Source organism: Rhamphochromis sp. 'chilingali' (assembly GCF_963969265.1).
Source record: "Rhamphochromis sp. 'chilingali' genome assembly, chromosome: 20".
Lineage (NCBI taxonomy): Eukaryota > Metazoa > Chordata > Actinopteri > Cichliformes > Cichlidae > Rhamphochromis > Rhamphochromis sp. 'chilingali'.
Window position 1 is genome coordinate 16,544,112 of NC_137947.1, and position 19,338 is coordinate 16,563,449.

At 42.0% G+C, this 19,338-nt stretch overlaps 1 protein-coding gene across 7 annotated transcripts in view; it reads left to right on the forward strand.

The window, feature by feature from the left end:
* Positions 1-19,338, forward strand: part of marchf8 (membrane-associated ring finger (C3HC4) 8) — a 93,522-nt gene that overhangs the window by 42,544 nt on the left and 31,640 nt on the right. Inside the window, exon 1 of one of the 7 annotated variants that reach the window (XM_080869405.1) lies at positions 13,717-14,239. The exons of 5 other annotated variants lie outside the window; for them this stretch is intronic. In XM_080869405.1, the coding sequence (XP_080725531.1) occupies positions 14,210-14,239 (30 nt within the window). In that variant the 5' untranslated portion in view covers positions 13,717-14,209. Of the gene's footprint in view, positions 1-13,716; positions 14,240-19,338 lie in introns of those variants that run through there. One more of the 7 variants, XM_080869406.1, reaches the window with a different exon arrangement.

A 19,338-nucleotide genomic window follows, 5' to 3' on the forward strand; every position in this document is an offset into this window, starting at 1 on the left:
CACGGCACCTTCCGCACAGGCCAGGTGGCTGCTCCACTATCCCTCGCCTGGGGTCACGCTGCCAGGGCTGACAGCAATCAGGTGGCGTCTTTTCAATCCTTGCATGAACGAACGCATTTCTTTCCTCTCCTTCCGTCCTATCTCTTTCAGGGCCGTGGCCTCCCTCAGGCTCGCTAATAGATTACAATGGTGCTGTATGTGAAACACGAAAATCTCAGGGTACAGAGACAAGACAAACATGGGGGAAGAGAATATGTCATCACCATAGAAACAACCTGGCAAGGACATTGGCGAGCTGCTACCTGAAACTCTTTGGTTTTGTCTTTTTATCTTGCATCGCATTGAACTTTCTCTAAGCTGCTTTTATCCAATTTATAGTTGGCGCTCTTAAATGACACATAAAAGCTCTGCTGCTGCACATGCACTGGAACAGTAATGTGCGGGAAAGTTTTTGTAAAGACTTGTGTACTTTAGGCAATCACTGCTTACTTCTTTGTTGACTGCTAGTCCCTGGCAGCAGCAGTACAGGGATCCTTATGTGAGTGAGTGATGTTCAACAAGCAAACTGACAGTCAGCTTTGATGAGGAGGGGCAATGGTAAGTAATGTAATGGGGGAAACTCATATGGGATGTGTACAGCCAAAGAATAAAAGGCTCTGCCGCATCTACAGGACATCAGTGATATTTGTAAGGTGAGGTGTCTGTGCAGAGCCCAAACTAACAGGCAGTACCCACTGAAGCCACAGCTTGTTGTTTATTTATATTATTCAGTCATTTATATGCTTCTCACGCAACCACAGACACCCAGAAGTAAAGAGAAAATCTGCAGTTTTGTTATGCAGCAATGTCTTGCAATATGACTAAATTACGAGACGGCAAAAGTCTTGAGTGTGCGACTTTTCATTTTTGTTTGCTTGTTTTTAACGGGGGTTTTGTTGTTGTTGTTGGATTTGTCAGAAACCATCGAACAGATTCTGCTGCATTTCAGGCTGTGCACGGTGAATCCAGGAAGTGAGCTGATCTGGGCACGGCTAAATGTTTTTTCCTCTTGGATTGGCAAAAAACCTGTTGAGCTCGTCCTGGAAATATTATCTTTGGTCATCTGTGCTATGTGACTTGCACAAAGCCCAACTACAAAAGTGAAATTTGAAGCCCATGCGCCGTCATGTACAAAGAGATCTCAGTACAGCAAGGACAGTGGTGTGTTATTAGCTGATGGATGGGGATCTGCTGGATTGCTCCTGTTGACCACTCAAAATACACTGAGTTCCAAAAAAAAGGTAAAGCCAGCTGCCAATCACCCGGGAGAGGTAAATAACTGGTGAACAAACAGCAGGAATGCTGAATGCAAAGAATATAAATGGTGTTTTTATAAAAAATTTATCACTGCTTCTCCCTGGAGTTTCACATAAATCCATTATAAAATTTTACATACCTGAAATCTGGAAAACAAGTGCATTTAAGCATAAAGTAAGGATTATTGCTCACCGATTGACTGCAAACCACACTAAAAGTCATTTTGTGATGTCACTGTGTAACACTCCTGAGGTCAGGTCTGCAATTAAGGGCAAGCTTATGATGGAACAAGCCAAGGAGAGATGCTTTAAAAGCCAAAGCATGTCATCAGGAAGAAAGCGTGTAATCATTTCAGGTGGAAATGCTGCTTTTTCCCACAAAATATTTGCTTGCACTTGTCTTTGCACAGGCAGAGAGCTGACCAGACAAATATTGATAGGGCGGAGTGGGACGGGAGAAGTGATTGAAAGGAGGTTTGAGTAAACGGAGAGCTGCTGGAAAAATGCAGAAAGAAAAAAAACATAGAAGAGGATGGGGAACGGCGAAATGTGTTTCAGATGCCAGCCGTGGGAGATGGAAATGCAGAAAAAGCGAAGGTTGGAGTGTGGGCCGGCTGGGAGCGATGGGATTTTGACTTCATGCTTATCACTTCAAAAGACAGCCTGTAAAAGGCAGTCTGCTCCTCTGCAAGCCTCGCTCCATCTTTCTCTGTGTCTCTCTCCTCCTAACCCGAGGTGAAGTGGATCATTTCTGGCCTGATAGTTATGGTTTGATTTGCTGTGCAGTTTTCATTCTCTGAGACAACCTCTGTCCTGGGGAGGCTGCTCATTCAGTGGCTCGTGTAAGCCTCGGCTCTACACTCTCCTACTTAATGTGAGCAGCAGCGGTCACGGAGTGCAACATTTTTGGAGTGTGACATTGTTACTTTAACAGTTCAAGCAGCCCCCCGGGGGGTGAAAGGAGGGGGGGGGGGGGAGGTTGAGCCGCTCAGATCTGTGCTATGTAAACACAACACTGTTGTTTTTAAAATACGGCTGCGCTTTCTTTCGTGCAATGATACTCCTCTCAGCCGTTTTTGTCATCCTTGTGCTGTCTCGTACTGTCATAAAAATGATCTGAAACCCGTCGTGACATCCTTACAGATGTGTCACGAGAAAGTGAACAATCCTGAGCGATACCGTAAGGAGATTGGCCCAGATGGAGCCGAAACCGAGCAATGCGTAGATGAGCAGCGGGCTAGTTGGAATGCGAAGCCAGCGCTTCGCTGTCAACCAAGGACCGTGACAGATGCGTCGGACACGACGATGAGGTAGACAGATGTGAAGGCTGTGTTTAGCCTCAGTCGAGACAGCTGAGGCGTCAGCCAGGGTTGGGTTGGGGATGTTTTAGATTTCAACAGAGGAGCATAATAAGTTTGGCCTTCTTACATTGTAGCAGCAGTCAGTGTGAAAATTGGACTGTCACATCTCATATGTCTTGTAGGGAAGTTGGCACCAGTTCTGTAATTATGTTGAAATATCTGATTGGCTTTGCTTTGCACTGCGCATACTGGTCCTATTATGGTGAGGTTATGTGTAATTTTCCTGTTAGTTTTGCTCCACAAATGACTTAATTTGCCAACAATTGTAGGGAAATTAGTAACAATGTTTGGTTGCTACACTTTCAATTAATTGAATCCAAACAAACACGGCGATATAATGTGCTGCTTTTGAAGTAGCCACACAACAGGTCAAATTAAAATGAAAGATTCACTTGAATAATAATAATATTCACTCTAGTACAAAGCACACTTGCTGGCCATTACAATAATTTGTCTTCCATGACAAGATAATGCAAAAAGCACCTGGCTGGTTGTCAGTAAAGCTTAGTGAAGAGGCCGAAAAGTCTGTGTACTGGCACTGAGATCAAAGTCATTGGTGTTTCCAATAAACTGCCATTGTACATGGTAAATGGACTGGTTCTTATACAGTGCTTTTTTGCTCTACTTGAGTCTTCCCAGCTCTTTTTCTCATTCATCTAAGAATCTAAGTGCTTTCTATCAAAAATTCACACACAGATGAACGCCCTGTGAGCTAGTCGGGGTTCACACTGCAGACTGGAGCAGTTAGGGACTGAACCACCAACCTTCCAATTAGTAGATGACCTGCTCATCCTCCTGAGCCACAGTGAATGGTTAGGCCCAAAAATGTTGTAGTCAAATTCAGTAACCCCTTTAATCATGGCTGAAGTAATAATATGTAACTGAATTTAAATATTTCCAGAACTGTGAGCTTTAAAAAGAGAAATAATTTAGCGAGGCTATGTTTGGATGGATGTTGGTGATTGTTGTTGTCGTGTTTTAATTGAGCAGTTCTGCCAAAGAAATTTCAGTCTACTTTAAACTAAACCGACTGATGTTTGTCTCCAATGTCTTTCGAACCCCAATAATTTGTGCCAATTAACACGGATCTTTCCAAGAAAGTGTCATTTTTACCATGACTGGTGTTACCAATCAGACCCCAAGAGAAGTGCTGTAAAGGTATGGTCAGCAGGGGGCAGTAGAGCAAACAGTGTATTATCCTCCTGCCCTTGAAAGACCAGGCCATTTGAACCTGAAAATGCTTCCTGATGCAACGCCTGTAGCAGTTTTTACGTAAAACTAGGAGATGTTTGATTCGCTTCTTCTACTCATCGTTCACACTTTGTGGAGTTTTGGACCTAATGACTTCATTTTCCTCTTTAGCACTGAGCTTGACTCTAACCACGAACAATTCTGGTCTTTTTCTTTGTCATTACAGGCTGTTATAGCTTCTAATTTTTAAAATAGCTTAATTTCCTAGTTTTGCCTTGTGGTTTAGATTTCCAGCTTTCAAGTTTGAACATTTTTAAGGCATTCAAAATGCAAATGTTCATTTCAGTGAACTGCAGGAAGGAGGCGTGTAAGATGAACAGCCTTTAAATGCAAATCGCCTTCCACTGCTGTGGACTGTATTTGTCCGGGAGCCAAATGAGGTTGGACCTTAAAATGGGGATTGTTGTAGGTGGGCAGAGGACAGATCTCTCCTTTGTCCATCATCAGCGCACAGAAGTGGGAGAGTAAGAAGATGTGTAGATCCAAGGTTGCACGCCTTAGGTAGATGTGGTGTAAAAAAATAAATTGAGATGCATCTCACTGGTGTAAAATACATCAAAGAATCTAACACTACAAACGAGCAGAGTTGGAGAGATTTGAAACTGTCTGAGGAGTTTCTGTTTGCTGTAGTCTTTTGTTCATTGGCAAAATAACAGATCTCTGAAGACGCTGTCCTGTGATGGGAAGACTTAAGAGGAATTATTTATACTTCCTCTGCGTGCTGTTTGCTTTTGTGTGAAGAAATGCATGCAGCTTTCTGTTAAGATCACAAGTGAAGCAGTGCTGCTTTGTGCCATTTTAGCATTATATCACTGTTGCTTCTGTGTAACGATATTAAACACAGTCTATTGGCTAACGCGTTTCGTTTTAACCCGTCGCCCGCAGGTGAAAAGAGAAATGAAAGGTTCAGGTGTAGGAGAAGCATTTTTGTAACGTCAGGTGTGTTTGCATGGCAGGAATCACCTGCTGAGGGTTCACGTCCTGAAGGGGAAAGCTGCTTATAGCCCAGAAATTCTGATCAGATCTGTGAAGGCTGGAAAAATAAAATCACAACTGGGTTGAAAAGGAACCTACTTAAAAAAAATATATTAAAAAATCTGTACTCGTATATTTGCAAAGCAGACTTCTCCGTCTGTCCAGGGTCAGAAATAGGGCGCCATCTGTTTAACAGCAGGTGAAGATTAATGATGTCATAGATGGTGGTGGAGAAAGCCCAAAAGGGAGTGAAGTGGGCACTGAGGTGGGATATGTTTGTATACTGAGGTCATTGCTGCACTGATGCATGTATAGTCCAGCACAGATGATGGATTTAAAGGAGCTGGATGGAGTGCATCAATTGTGTTCACAGAGCCTTTAAAAAATAAAAACCCTCCCTTCTCCCTGCAAAGCCTGGAAATGGCTGGGTAAATAAAAATGAAAAGCTGGGCCTAATAAAAGTCTTCAAACTCTACTTTCTCATTCAAGAAAAAAGATATGATAGCATCCTTAGTTTTTCTTCTCAGTCTGCCATCTTTGTAAGTCAGAGTCGGCCTGCCTATTGATTTTACTTCAAAGAATATATACAGCTAGCATAGTTATGTCTCTCCCAGAGAGTCTGTTAAAACAGAATAACCACCATTGTACACTGTTTAGTTGCATCCCCGACTCCTGAGCACGCTAATTGTCTGTTGCTAGCGATATCAGGTCAGCCGGGTCAAGAGTTAAAAATCACAGAGAACTCCGCCATCGTAGGTCTGAGCCGCTGTCCGCATTCCAATAGCTTTTAATGACTAGTTTCATCAGGCATGCACTCGCGCATGCACGCAGTGGGAGTTTAACTGAGTGCAATTTTGGTCAAGCTTGGAATCACTTTGCTGCAACTTGAGAGGCATTTTGAAATGATTGATCCACATTTGAGCAGGATTTACGACCGTTGCCAACTCCGGCCTTTTGTCCTCCGCTCTTTATAGACCGCAATGCACTGCTGAAATACTTGTCTCATTTAGAAGGTTATCACAAGCCCCAGGTTCTGATGTGGATACAGATAGAGCTGATGTTTGCGTCTGCAGAGGTGCTTTTTGTCTTTTTATTCCCAAACACTGATAAACACAGACACTGGCAGACTTTAGAAAAGAGGCCTGCGTGTCTTCAGTGGAGAGGTGAGAAACAATAAGTCCTTTCAAATTATCTTCATAGAAGTATGTAATTGCCTTGGCTAATGCTAATGAAGATGAATGGCAAATTAAAGGCAAAAGTCATGATAAAATGTCTTGTTAAGCTTTTGAGCACCTGCGCGCTTAAAAAAAAAATTGAAACCAGCTTTAATGCATCTTGTCTCAAAGGTTCAACTCAGCTTTTCTAAAGAATATTCCTTCATTTGGAGTTTTAACGATGCTGATGGAGAGTGTTGTTTAACACACAAGATGAGTATCTCTCCAGGAGTTATCAAACCTGCTGTGCAATCAATGAATCATGATGAAAGTGTGCGATGGTTACTACACCAAGTGTTTTAGCTTGATGATCTGTGCCTTGCAAAGACATCAGAAGACTTTTAATCAGTATATCCCATTAATTTTGTCATTCCAAAGTTCAAGAAACTATGTGGATATAATTTATTAATGCAGCTATTTTACATCAAGGTGCATTAAGGAATCATCAGTGAGATGAAAGAACCCCAGAGCTCGGTGTTAGCGTAGGACCTAGGTAAAATGCAGCGTTGTGTTGGGATGGTTTCAATAAAAAAATATCTTGGTTGCTAACAAGCAACTTCATGCTACCGAGAACATTCAGCAGGCCCTACAAAGAACGCAGCACACTGATGCACTTCACCAATACTGAAGTGCATCAGTGTGAGCATCATCATTTAAGGCTGTTTTCCTGCCTCAGGGCACGGACAGCTCCACCATTATTGAGGGGAAATTCCTAATTTTATCGACACATCTTACAGCGGGATATCAGGTCTGATATCCGGCAGCTGAAGCTCCGGTACAAGCTGGATGATGTGGTTGGATAATGACGCTAAACATCAAAGCAAATCTCGAACAGAACGACTTCAAACAAAAGAAAATCCGTCTTTTTTTAAGTGGATTCGCCAGGCGTCGACCTACAGAGGGGTTAAAGGAGACGCTGGCTTGAAAGCTAAAATGTGCGAGAGGCGCAGAGGTGTAGTTTATAGTTAGCTGGAAGTATTTTCAAACACAAATCGGAGGAAAGGATTTAAAGCATGATGAACAACTGGTTACTTTAGCCAAAGCACATCTGGGGAACTTTCCAATCGCTGATGAAGAAAAGAGCACAGCTGTTTCTTTGAGCGTTGCAATGGGAAGAATTTAAAACTGTCATCCAAAGCTGGATAAGAACGATACCGCCCTGAATTGAGATGGTCTTTTGCAGAAAATTAGTTGGGGTTTTTTCCCTACATGAAGCATTTGGTAAATGAAAACACTTTAACAAAAGCACACATTTACCAGCACTGTGGACTTAAATCAGGTAGTTTGTGATTGTCTTCAGTTTTCATCAACATGCATAGTACAGTTCACTTAAATGAAGTCTCTGCTTATTGTCAACAGTACTGCAGCTACTCCTCTGTCGACATAATAATAAGTACAGCCTGTTCTGCTCCTCACCACGATAGTGACTCACTCATTAGTGATATTTAGCTTTTTCTGATCTGTACTGATGTCCGCAGCAGGGGGATGCTAGGAGACAAAAAGGATTGGCATCACGACTGACGTTTCTGGATGCTGCTCACAGAGGAGAACAATGTGTTCAGATTTCTCCACTGGGGACAGATTAGTTGAGAAACAGGCTGAACAAAATTTAACGTGTCTGTCGTAAACGTAGCAGCTCAGAGCCCAGGAGAAAACCAGTTGGCTGAATTTTGAGAATCTTCAAACGTGTCTGTCACTTCCAGCTCCTCCAATTCCTACGCTGCTGTGAAGAAAAACAATTTGTGTGAAACTGAGGTAAATTGATTAAAAACTGTGCAGCTTTAATAGGATTGTGCATCATGTAGTGCCATGTAAATAAAAAAGATGAATAATAAAAGACTTGAAGACAAGACACTGTGGCAAAATTGGCTTTTGAATCACAGAAAGTGCATGAGTTTATAAATTCATAAATAATTTTTCCCAGCTCAGGCCCCCTGTGTGTCTGGAACACCGCTACCTAGATCAGTTAGTTCCAACTCTTCAAAGACAGACAAGGCTTGGAATAAATATTATATGTACATCAGCACATACATAAGTTACTCATTATCTTTACACATGTCCATTATTTTGACTGAATGTACAAAAGGCTAAAACTGCTAACGAGATGTTCCTGCTTTTAAACATGATGACAACGTTTGAATCTTGAGAAGCCTCGAGCCACCTCTTTCTTTGTTTTTCTTCCAAGGAGCCAGACGTAATTGTAGTTTTGAAAAGTGGTCTCGAGCAGGTTTTCACTGTTTTTACTTCTAACAGTGAGAGCTTCTTCACTCATTTTCAGTCCAGTCCTTATACCTCTGTGTGCGTGTGTGTGTTGTTTTCTTCACTGACCTCAGCTGATCATTCAACTGTTGAACCACTGCTATGTCTGCACATAACAGACAAGTTAGAGAGACAACCAACTTTAAATTGTATCTTTAGGCACTTTGTTACTGTCAGCCTCTCACAAAAACACATCATTTGTTCATATTTCTTTAAATGAAAAATGCCAAAGATAAAAATTGACTCCCAAAGAGCTTGTAGCTGAAAGCTTGGCATATCTTGGCATGGTGTGCAGCGTGCTCTCAAACAGTTTGAAGAAAATGGACAAGGGGAGTCAAAAGAAGACATGTCAGGCCTAAAAAAGAAAAAGGACAAAAAAGTATAACAGATGAACAGTAGGTGAAAGTCAGGTCCTTGAGAAACAGAGGGGAACAAATCCAGCAAAGACCTGACATGGGACCTGAGAGATGCATCTGACTCTTCAAGTGATCCATCTACTGTTTGCAGAAGCCTCATCACAAATGATAACAATGATAACAGCCAAGGATGGCTGTCAAGAAGCCATTCATAAGGAAGAGAAATGGAGAGCCTGGCCTGAAGCAGTGTAGGATCATTTTGACAGAGAACACAACAAAAGGACAGCCAACATCCAAAGGAGAGCTTTGAATGTGCTTCAAGTAGGCTGGAGGACTGTTCCTGAAGACTACTTAAATAAATTACAAGAAAGCTTCCTAACAGAGTTCAGGATGTGTTGAAGAATAAAGGTGGTCATTGCCAAATATTGACTTTCAGCTGGTTAGAATTGTAGAAACCTCTGTGTTCTCTGTATATACTGTATTTCAATGTAGCTTTGAATATATTTCAAAAGTTTATGTTGTTTTGTTTGCTTACTGTCCTCAAGCTTACAGGCTCAGAGCATATCAGTGCCTTTCTTTCTGAAATCGTACTGAAGTCTTTCTCAAATTTAAGTTGATGTACTGCCTTTGAATTAGTGCAGTTTAATTGAGGTAAACTTTCCATGTGGGCTTCTCCGCTGACTTTAAATACCGTTCGCGTGTGTGTCACACCGGCACCAGCATGAGTGTTGCGTGCTGTTTTGTCATTGTTTAACACTGTAATCGGGCACATACTGGCAACACTCCACAGTCCGATCTCTGCCACACAGCCTGGACAGAAATAGCTTTTGAAAGTGTGGCTCGCAGAAGGAGGTCATTTTGAAGTTTTGTTCCATCGGCCCCGCTGACAGTCACGTGCCCTCGCAGCAGCCGTCCCTTTCAGCCGCTCTCCATCGGCGTTCACACGTCGGGATAGATGTGCGCCATTGGGTGACAAAATTGAAAAGATGACAAGATAGGGGGGCAAGAGGACAGTGGGTAGTGGGGAGAGCTGCAAATCAATGAAACTGCTACTGTCAGCCTCTTGTTATTTTTGGGATGGTGAATTGATGGCTTTGTGCTCTGGCTGTGCTGCCGCTGGTGACGGCCCACTTAATGTTTGGGCTTGTGTATTCGAATCTGGAGATTGTCCCATGAATACACCATGCGCAGAAACAACCCTCTGCTGCATTATACCGAGATATGTAAATGAAAAGCAAAGCCCCAGATCAAAGAATTGCATATGGTTACACCAGATAAGTAGCAAGGGATCCCACTGCGGTTATTCAACGTTTTACAGAATATTAAAAAAAACCCAAAAAACCCCGAAAAACTGAAGTTCTAAAGAGACTTTCCTTACGGACCTCTCGTTTTCTTCCCCCCTCTCTTCCCCTCGTCCCGTTCTCTTGATTTGAGGTAGATTTGATTGATGCTGCAGACATACAAGCTGTAGAGTTGTAGTTATCAGTATGCATGACTGTATTTGAATATGAAGTGAAAAGGCTATTACAGCTCAATTTCACACCCAGCGGGATATCTGACATGTTTCTCCCTCTGTAGAAATCAGCCTGTCAAAAGTTCTCTTTCCGCTTTCCGTCTCTCTCCGTCCCTTCACATTTTCCCTTAAACCTCACCCCCTCATCCAACTCTCGAATATTTGCCTTGTGTCTCTCACTTTTGTATGCCCTCTCCATCCAACCTGTAGCCTCTGTGAAAGGGTTTATGATGCAGTTGTTTCTACCATAAATTCTATTGACCAATCACATTTGAAGAGGCTTTGGTGATATAGAGGTAAACGACGTTGTGGAGCGCAACAGTGGGGTCGAATGCCCTGAACTGCTATTAAAGTGTAATTATCAGCAATTTGCGATCGATATTTATTGACACCTGTGCTGAGAGATCTTCACCTCATCATGTTATGTTAATGCGTAGAGCTGCTGGCTGACTGACCAGAAAAAGCTGCACTTGCATCATCTGACAGCTGATGGTTCTTGTATTGGCTTTCTGATCTTTTCATCTTTGTCTTGCTTTTTTTCCCCCTCCAAGATTAAATAATATGAGCTTGTCGTGAAACTTACAAAGATTACCGTTGCTGGAGTGACAAGACTGGCGACATTGTGATAATGTGCTGTAAATTCGATGCATCGTCTTTACCTTTAGAAACTGTGCCCCGCTGAATGGATTCAGGAGTTCATTATACAAACCTCCTCACTTGGGGAAATCCAATTTCGTAGTATTCGTTTAGAGACTGCGGTGGTTTGTGCTTGCTCCTGTTTTGCTGGTTTGTACTTTTTATTCTGCTTTGATGTACTCGAGAGAATGTGGCATGATCAAATCTCACTTTCAGTGGAAAACTTAAAAGATTTGGTAAAGTGGGAATGCTCATTTGATATACGCGTTTAAACCACATCACATAGTTTTCCTCATTATTTTGACTATAGTTGCATTATTTTGTACAATTTTTGGCCTCGTGGTATTTCACAAGAAAATGATCTAATAGGTGCCACATGATGTGGAATCATTATTTATTGTAAACCTGAGGGATACGGAGTATTTGTCTTTTTGTCTCGGAAATCTGTGTCAGCAGACCTCAAGAAAACATCAGCAGTTATAGAGGAAGTTAAACTTAGTAAGTACTGCTTACAGATTTAAGTAAAAGTCCTACTTTCAGAAGAATAATAGATGTTAATAATATACTGAAAATCACTTCTCAGAAAGTTTACCTTTCAGAATATCTAGCAATACTACATAGTAATTTATTTACTGTTTATTTAGTCTTTTATTATTGACTAGAGCCTGACTAATTTATCGGTGGGCTGTTATTAGATAAATTATATTATATGTATATGTATTGGCATTTATAATGAAAGATAAATGAAAATTTAAACAGTAAAGAAGAGATAGAAGAAACACCCTTTACCTATGTTATCAATGTTGTTGCATATTTTGTCCACCAGAGGGTGCTGTTGGTAACGCTAGTTTTTTGTTTTTTGAATGCCACAGAGGGCATAAACAAGTAAACAAATAACTAAGGAATACATAGAAAATTATATTTTATTACTAATTGTATTTTATTTCTTGTTTAATATTCAAATCTCAGAGTGTTCAAAAACGTCTTAACCTGCTAATCCCTGTAGAGGATTAAGAAGTGTAATTATTCTAATGTCTAATATCTAAAATTAATATTAATGACGGTAGAAGCAAATTATTAAAGTTCAGGTAAACTGATCTATTCTTGAGTAAATTTATTTTCCACTCAAAGTGTGATGCATGGCTGCGATGTGGCTGTTGTTGTTCAGTTGTTAAAATCTCTGTTGCGTTGACTGGGCAAAGTTCATGAGTGGGACCAGCAACTCTGCTCTAAGACTATTGCGACGCCAAAGCTGTTTAAGCAGTGTTACTCAAATAAGGTAAAGTGCCGCTTAGCTTGTTATGCAATCCAAAGGACCTGGCCTTTCTTTACATAGTACAATAAGTCTAGTGCGTCATCCGTGGTGACTGAGAAAAGGACCTTTCTTATAGCTTTGTGCAGCGCTAACTGAACCTTATATTAATGTATTAAAAACTATTACATGGGCAAAATTTTCATTTTTTTATTTTTATTTAAAAAACTGTTTAATCATTAAAGTGGAATTCAGCAGGTGGAGGAACCCTAAGACTGGTTGAAGTGGCTCATCAATGTTTAAAGAACAGAAGTGAAACCAAAAGGCTTTAAAGACGACATTTAAGTTTCAAGTTTCCAGAAAACAGAAAACTGGAAACTTTCAAGCACCAGTGATGAATACACCCGTAAGATCATTTTTTGAATGTTATTCTTTCCTCCATTTAGACTATAATTGGTTTGATGTTCGAAGCGTGTAGTGCTGGAAAACCAGAACTACACTCAAATGCATTAAACCTAAAGTAACGAGCCTGTTTTGAAAATGTGAGGAATGGAAAGTACAGACATTTGTGTTAAAACGTTACATATACCTGAAAATTCTAAGTACAGTAATGAAGTATTTGTACTTTGTTACAACACAGTTTTAGAATAATAAATGAGTTGAACGATAGAGCTCAACAAAAGCTATAAGACAAGTCAAATAATACATTATCTACATGTCTCTGTACACAGCAGATAACTTATAACGCAGCTTTAAAATCATTCATTCTCATTAAGTGGGCTCTGAGGTTGTTGAGCCTGCAAGGTACAAGTCCAGAAAAGGTCGATTTAGCAACACTTTAATCAATATTGATCCCCTGAGGGAAGGTGAGACTGTTAAGGCAGGTTAAGTTAATGTTATATGAAGCAGGGATTTATACTCCAGAGTGACCCACAGTCAAATTTTATGGGCCCTGTGGGACTTTTTGCTGTACATGCAGGATGTGATCTGCTGGTGGCAGACACGGGATGTTTGCATGCTTCAATTGCTTGCACCCCCCCCCCCCCCCCCAACACCACCACAACCACCAGTTCTGTTGTCAGTCGTGGCTGTATTTAAGGTTTAATAGGTGTGTTTATTATTATGTTTCATCCCCTTTGTCCTAGTATTTATTTGGGTGATTCTGCTATACTGTAGCTTTGTCCTTGAATGTAGCTGTGAGGATGTGTGTAATAAATTACCCTCTGTCATTTCTGCTCCACCTTGCATCCCTTGCTGCCAGCCGGGGATTGGTGGAGAGACGGCAGTAAGGCCCTCTCGGATTGGTGGACAGTGACAGTGGCTTAAAACAGGTTTGGTGGCTAACTCTTTGTCTTAAAACAGTAATGGACTGAGAAGGAGGAGGCTCTGTATGTGTGTGTGTGTGTGTGTGTGTGTGTGTGTTTGTTGGTGTAGGACAAGCTTAAGTAGGGTTAGAGGGAGGTGCTTTTAGGTTAAGCTCAGTGTACCGAGCAGAGGGAGTCTATTTAAAGGGCACCACCCTCCCTCTCTTGAATGATTGAACAACATTTGCCCCTCCCCCCGTTGCTCATCAAGATCAGCTGGAGGAAGTGGCTCAGCCAATGGGATTACAGTATCAGATTGACTCTGTGTGTGTGTTTGTGTGTGTGGGAGAGGGCGAGCAAGCCTGGACAAGCCAGCAGCAGCAGCAGCAGCAGCGTCGGTAGCAGCTCAGCCTCTGTGTTTGTATATGCATGTGTGTGCTTGTGTGTGTGTCTGTTTAAAGAAATGTAGGGCAGCCACTTATTCTCCCTCCCTCTGACGTCTCTCTCTATCTTTTCCTGTGTCTGTCTTTGTTTCTGCACTCTGCTGAGGTAGCTCCAGTCGCCACGGCGACGGCTGACATTGTTACTTCCGCATTGGCTCAGCTGTCTCTCCTTCTCGGTGTCTCTCTCTCTCGGTCTCAGCTCACCTCAGGGATTTATAGAGGGGGCATGCAACCTCCCTGAACGGCCATTGTCAGTGTGAGAGGGTGAGTGTGTGTGCGCGCGTGTGTGTGTGTGGGTGGATGAGCTTATGTGTGTGTGACTAAGGGTGAGGTGACTCCAGGATCCAGACATGAATTCCTGTTGGAAGATGAAGATTCAGGTACAGATTCTTCCTCTTGGTGATGTTGCTGCCGTGTGTATTTGTGTTGCTTTTGTTTGTGAGTTGTACTGATGTCATTGTTGTTCTTGTTTATTTACACTGCTGCTGCTCCCGCTCGGGGACGAATGCAGATAGATCCTGTCAGAAACGTTGCTTTCATCGTGTGTACGTCTATACAGTAAATGATCCTGTATGAGGCTTCATTCAGAGAAAAGATCGTGATAATAAACAGGAAGTGAGGCTCACTGTGGTCTCCATATCACTGCTTGCTATGCTGAGGCCTTCTTTCCACTGCAGTCGCCGAGTGATGAAAGAGTTGCCAGGAATGTGTCTCTTTACGTGCATGCGTATGTGTCAGAGAAAGGAATGAAGACTAAAATGAACAGAGACAGCCATCTATCACTGTGATGGTGGTTGTTATGGCTGTGTGTGTGTGAGAGAGAGTACATTACATTTGTTTTGCCCTCCTTTTGTGTCTTTTGTTTACTTTGTTCTCTCTCGCTGAGGGATCCTGTTTGCACGTTTGTATTCGGTGCATGTACCCACATGCATCTTTTTGTTTTGGGTTTTTTTTGTCTTTATAGGGGAGCCTCCGCCATCTCCTCTGCGTGAACGGTTGACCCACATTCTCTTGTACCGGTGACCTTTTGTTCAGGATGAGTAGGGGTGCGCAGACATACTGTATATAACTTCCCTCAAACTGTTTTCAGTTTGAGTGCTGTCATCGTGTTTGATAACAGGCGGCCAAAGTACAGGACACTGTAAACTAAGCCCTGTCTTTGGTCATGTGCTCTGTCATTTAACTGTAAGTGCAAAAAATAGCCTGTGCTGTTGTGAGTGTTTGCTAATAGTTAAACACAGTTGCTCCAGATAAACGCACAAGGTCTCAGCGGCAGAGAAGTCTGACATCTAAATATGTATTTTCCCTGTTAGTCAGTGGCTTGGCATATCACATCATCGACTGATGCACCAAATCGCAAAGCTTTGTGTCAAATCGCCAGCTGGTAACGGGGGTGATGGGGAGATTAGTGCAGTCACATGTCATGGCAGGGCTTAAAACCTGCTCTAGAGGGGAGATGAAGGGAGAAATCAGGAAGAGGAGCCAAGAAGGTGATGAGGCCGAGAAAGGAGAGGATAGTGATGCACAGGCTGCAGGAGTTTCAGGGTACCTTCCCAGTGCTCTTTTGACAATTTATTTTGCGAAGTATTTTGCACCAGGACCTGTGTTTGCTGCTTTCTTTTCCACTTCTGCTTCTTGTTTCCCCTTAAAAAAGTCTCCTTTTTGAAAACCCACAAGTGCGGTTTTAATATTCGGCAGAACTGAGAGCTGCGCGTTTATGCCATTGTTACTCTTCACGCTACATACTAAAAGATTTTCCCAAAAAAAGGGGGGTGCTAAAGCTTCTCTGAGCAGCTGCTAAATGCTGCCAGCTATAAAGAAAAGACGTGTTTGAACTTCATGTTGGCCTCTCTTTCCGGTTTTTGGTTGTTGTTTGTTGTTGTTTTTTAAACTGAGTGCCAGTAATAGAGTCTGCGAGTTCCCTTTTGAAACTGAAAGTTCACTGATGTGATGACTCACGGTCAGCATTTCTCTCCTTCCTCTCCTGCTTGTCTCTGTGAGCCTGCCAGTGTAATGATTTTATCACAAGGGGACCAAGGGTTCAAACACTAATAATGCAGCTAGTTAGGAGGCACTCCGCTGAACTAATTATCTGTAGCTTGACTTTTTCACGCAAGTTATAAATAATGACGTGTCATGTAGGAGAGTGCACGCCCAAGTGCAGCTAATGAGGAAATGTGGCTTTCATGTAGAGTGACAAAAATATTTCACCGTATCTTTGGACCTTTTGATGCTTTCTCAGAGCAGTCGGGCCCGGGTCATACATCGCTTTCACTTTGTCATGCAGCTACTATAGAACCAACTTGTGGTGCTTCATTGTTGGTGAATTTTATATTGACTATAGAATAGGCCACCGTCCATGCAGTACTGCATTGCATGTGATGGTCACTGTCTCTCATGCTTGGACATATTGATATAATTATGCTTAAGATGAAAGAAGGTGGGGGACAGACAGAACAAAAGAGGCGGAAGAAGGGAAAACCACAAGCTCACGTACGTCTGATGAGAGCTCAGACATAACGCACACAGAGGCGTGAAAGCTGTCGATTAATGCACAGATACAGTCTGTGGAGTGGGGGGTTTGTCTCCTTCTCATGACGTCTCCACAGTGTTTTGTTTTTTTTAAACGCCTACACGAGTGCATAGAGACACACACTGATGCTGAGCAACGACACTTTAGGGCTGCCATTTGATTAATCATTTCCTCCTCTCTACAGAAAAGACTGCAGCATCCAATTTAAGGATAGATCTTGGAGAAAGCTGCACCTAAAAATCTGTAATTTGTTCAATTTGCCACTTATTTTTCTAAAGTGCATGACCTCCTTTGTATATCATGCCTCTTTCCCCCTCCTGGACACAGTTATTGTAGGTTTGCTGGAACTTCTGTGGTCAGCCGAGCTCTCCATTAATGGTTGGTACTGCGCATAGTTGTGTTCGCTCATCTGGTTCTGCTCTCCTGCACAGCTGCCCCCTCAGAGTCAGCCTGTATTTCCCTTTTAAGTGGCCACTGGACTCTGACAGGACAGGAAACCATATGAAAGCCAGCTTCCTCCCTCGATGGCACTCTTTCTTGTGGATACTTGATATTGTGATGACGTGTGACTACAATCTCAACAACAGAGGAGCGAATGAGAGCGGTGTTTACTCGGATATCCCTTTATCTCCAGTCTGTCCTGTGCGCACACTTGTGCGCCCCAGCTGTACTTCCAGGCTACGAGTTCTTGATAATGGAATCTTTGACATTGATGGCATTTGATTTATGTGATTTTTATGTGATCTCGTTTTATTATTTGCGTTCGGAAAGAAGATCTTGTGCCTTTTTGTCTGCAGCTTGTGCGTTCAAAAACAAAAGAAGAAAGCACCACCATGATTCAACTAAAAACTGTGTGTGTGCTCATGTGTGTACATGCGTGTGCGCGTGTGTGCATTTGTGCCTTTAGTCTGCAAAACTTTACTTCCTCAGAAGTCACTTTCATAACCTATTTTTTAAACCTTAGTCTTCATTGAAGGAGGAACCTACGATGCAGATGTTCATGTGATTGAATCCTGTTTTGCTTAAAACCAGAACACAAAAAATGCTACAAGTAGTACAAAAAATATATAAAAATAACATATAATATTACTGTCACTCATGTTGATGTTTAACTTTATTGTGTCGGGGTTTTGTTTGTGTGTGTGCACACTCAAATGCACACTCAAAGTAGGAATGAAAGGAGGTAGAGCGGCTGTATCCCAAAGTGCTGTCGTGCTAATATGTAATATTATCATTATGTCAATAATTGTATTTTAAAAGATAATTATAATCAGCAATGGGATATCACATTGTTAAAGGCAAAGTGAAAACTGTAACAAGAACAGCAAACAAACCTGAAAGTCCATGAAAGTGTCATGGAAGCACAACTTTCCATGATAAAAATTTAAGATTCGGAATTCTAGTGCAGTAAATGTGTAAAATTAGGGTTTTTTCTGCAAATGGAATATAAAGTGCTGTTTTCAGTTGTTCTGGGTGATCAGAGTACATGTGTGGGTGTACGCTGCAGGAGCTTTAACAGCCTGGTCATGTTTTCAGCCTTCTCTGCAAGTATGCAACGTACAGAAGACTTAAATGTGAAAATTGAATAGTAACACATTTTGTGTGAACTGTGTGGGTAATGTAAGTGTGCATGCACACAGCTTTTATTTAATTTCGTCTGTTTATGCTAATTCTTTTTTTGCCTTCTTAAATCCATAACACCCACCAGGGTTTATCTGCTAAAACACAAACAAATACACCATTTCAGATTTTGACCCTTGAGATTAAAGACTTTAAGGATTATTTACAGTATTGAACTGGTCAAATAATGTGGTTGTAGGAAGGCAACATTGTAATGGATTGGATTCTGAATGGAGTATGTTCTGCCATGTGTTGAATTACTTTAAAGGAATTTATATTCATGCACCTTTTTGTACTAATGGAACTCTCTGAAGGCTGTAGAGTGCTGATGGAGAAGTATAAAAAAGGTCACTGTGTCTTTGTGGAATTAACGAAAGTGTTTGATAGGAGAGCCAAGAGAGGAACCGTGTCACTTTATGAGGAAGTCTGGAGTGGATGTGTGTGAGGGCTGTGCAGGAGAAGTGACAGGTGGAAGGGTCTGAGGGAGGGGTGGGATTACATCAGAGCCGCTTCCTGTTTGGAGTGATGGTGGACAAGTTGACAGATGAGGTCAGCCAGGACTCTCTGTGGATTATGATGTTTGCAGATGACGTTGGGATCTATAGTGAGAGTAGGGAGCAGGTGGAAGAGAGTCTGGAGAGAAGAGGAACGAAAGTCGGTAGAAGCAAGACAGAAAACAGGTGCATGAATGAGAGGGAGACAGGTGTAACAGTGAGTAGAGGTAGTGAAAGCAGATGAGTTTAAATACCTGGGGTCAGCCATCCAAAGCAGCGGACAGGTGAAGAAGAAAGTGCAGTCAGGGTGGAGTGGGTCGAAATGAGTGTCAGGGGTTATTTGTGACAGAAGCATCCCAGCAAGGGTGAGAGGGAAGGTCTACAAGATTAGCAGTAGTCCTATTACCAGTGAGACCTGTTATGATGTAGCATGGAGACAATGGTACTAACAAAAAGACAAATTGGGATTTAGCTTTTGGAGACAGACTCAAATGGGCTTTAAAGTAACTGCAGTTTGGGGCAAATCAATAGGTTTCCAGTTGGTTGTAGGTATTGTTTGTTTGCTGCAGAGGGGGGAACACACAGTATGCACAGGGAAAAGTCAAAGCTATGGCTTGCAGCGCTGTGGTTGTTTAAGCTTTCAGAGGCGTAGCTGAGTTGTGGGTCATTCAGCTGTGGTGATTAGCGAATGATAAATCTTCTATTGAATCGAAGAGTTCAGCAGCCTGCAGAGGTCGTGTAGAGTTGTAATGAATTTACAGAGAATGAACGAGAGAGGAAGAAAAAAAACGCCACACATGCACACACACACGTACATCTGTCCATTAATTTT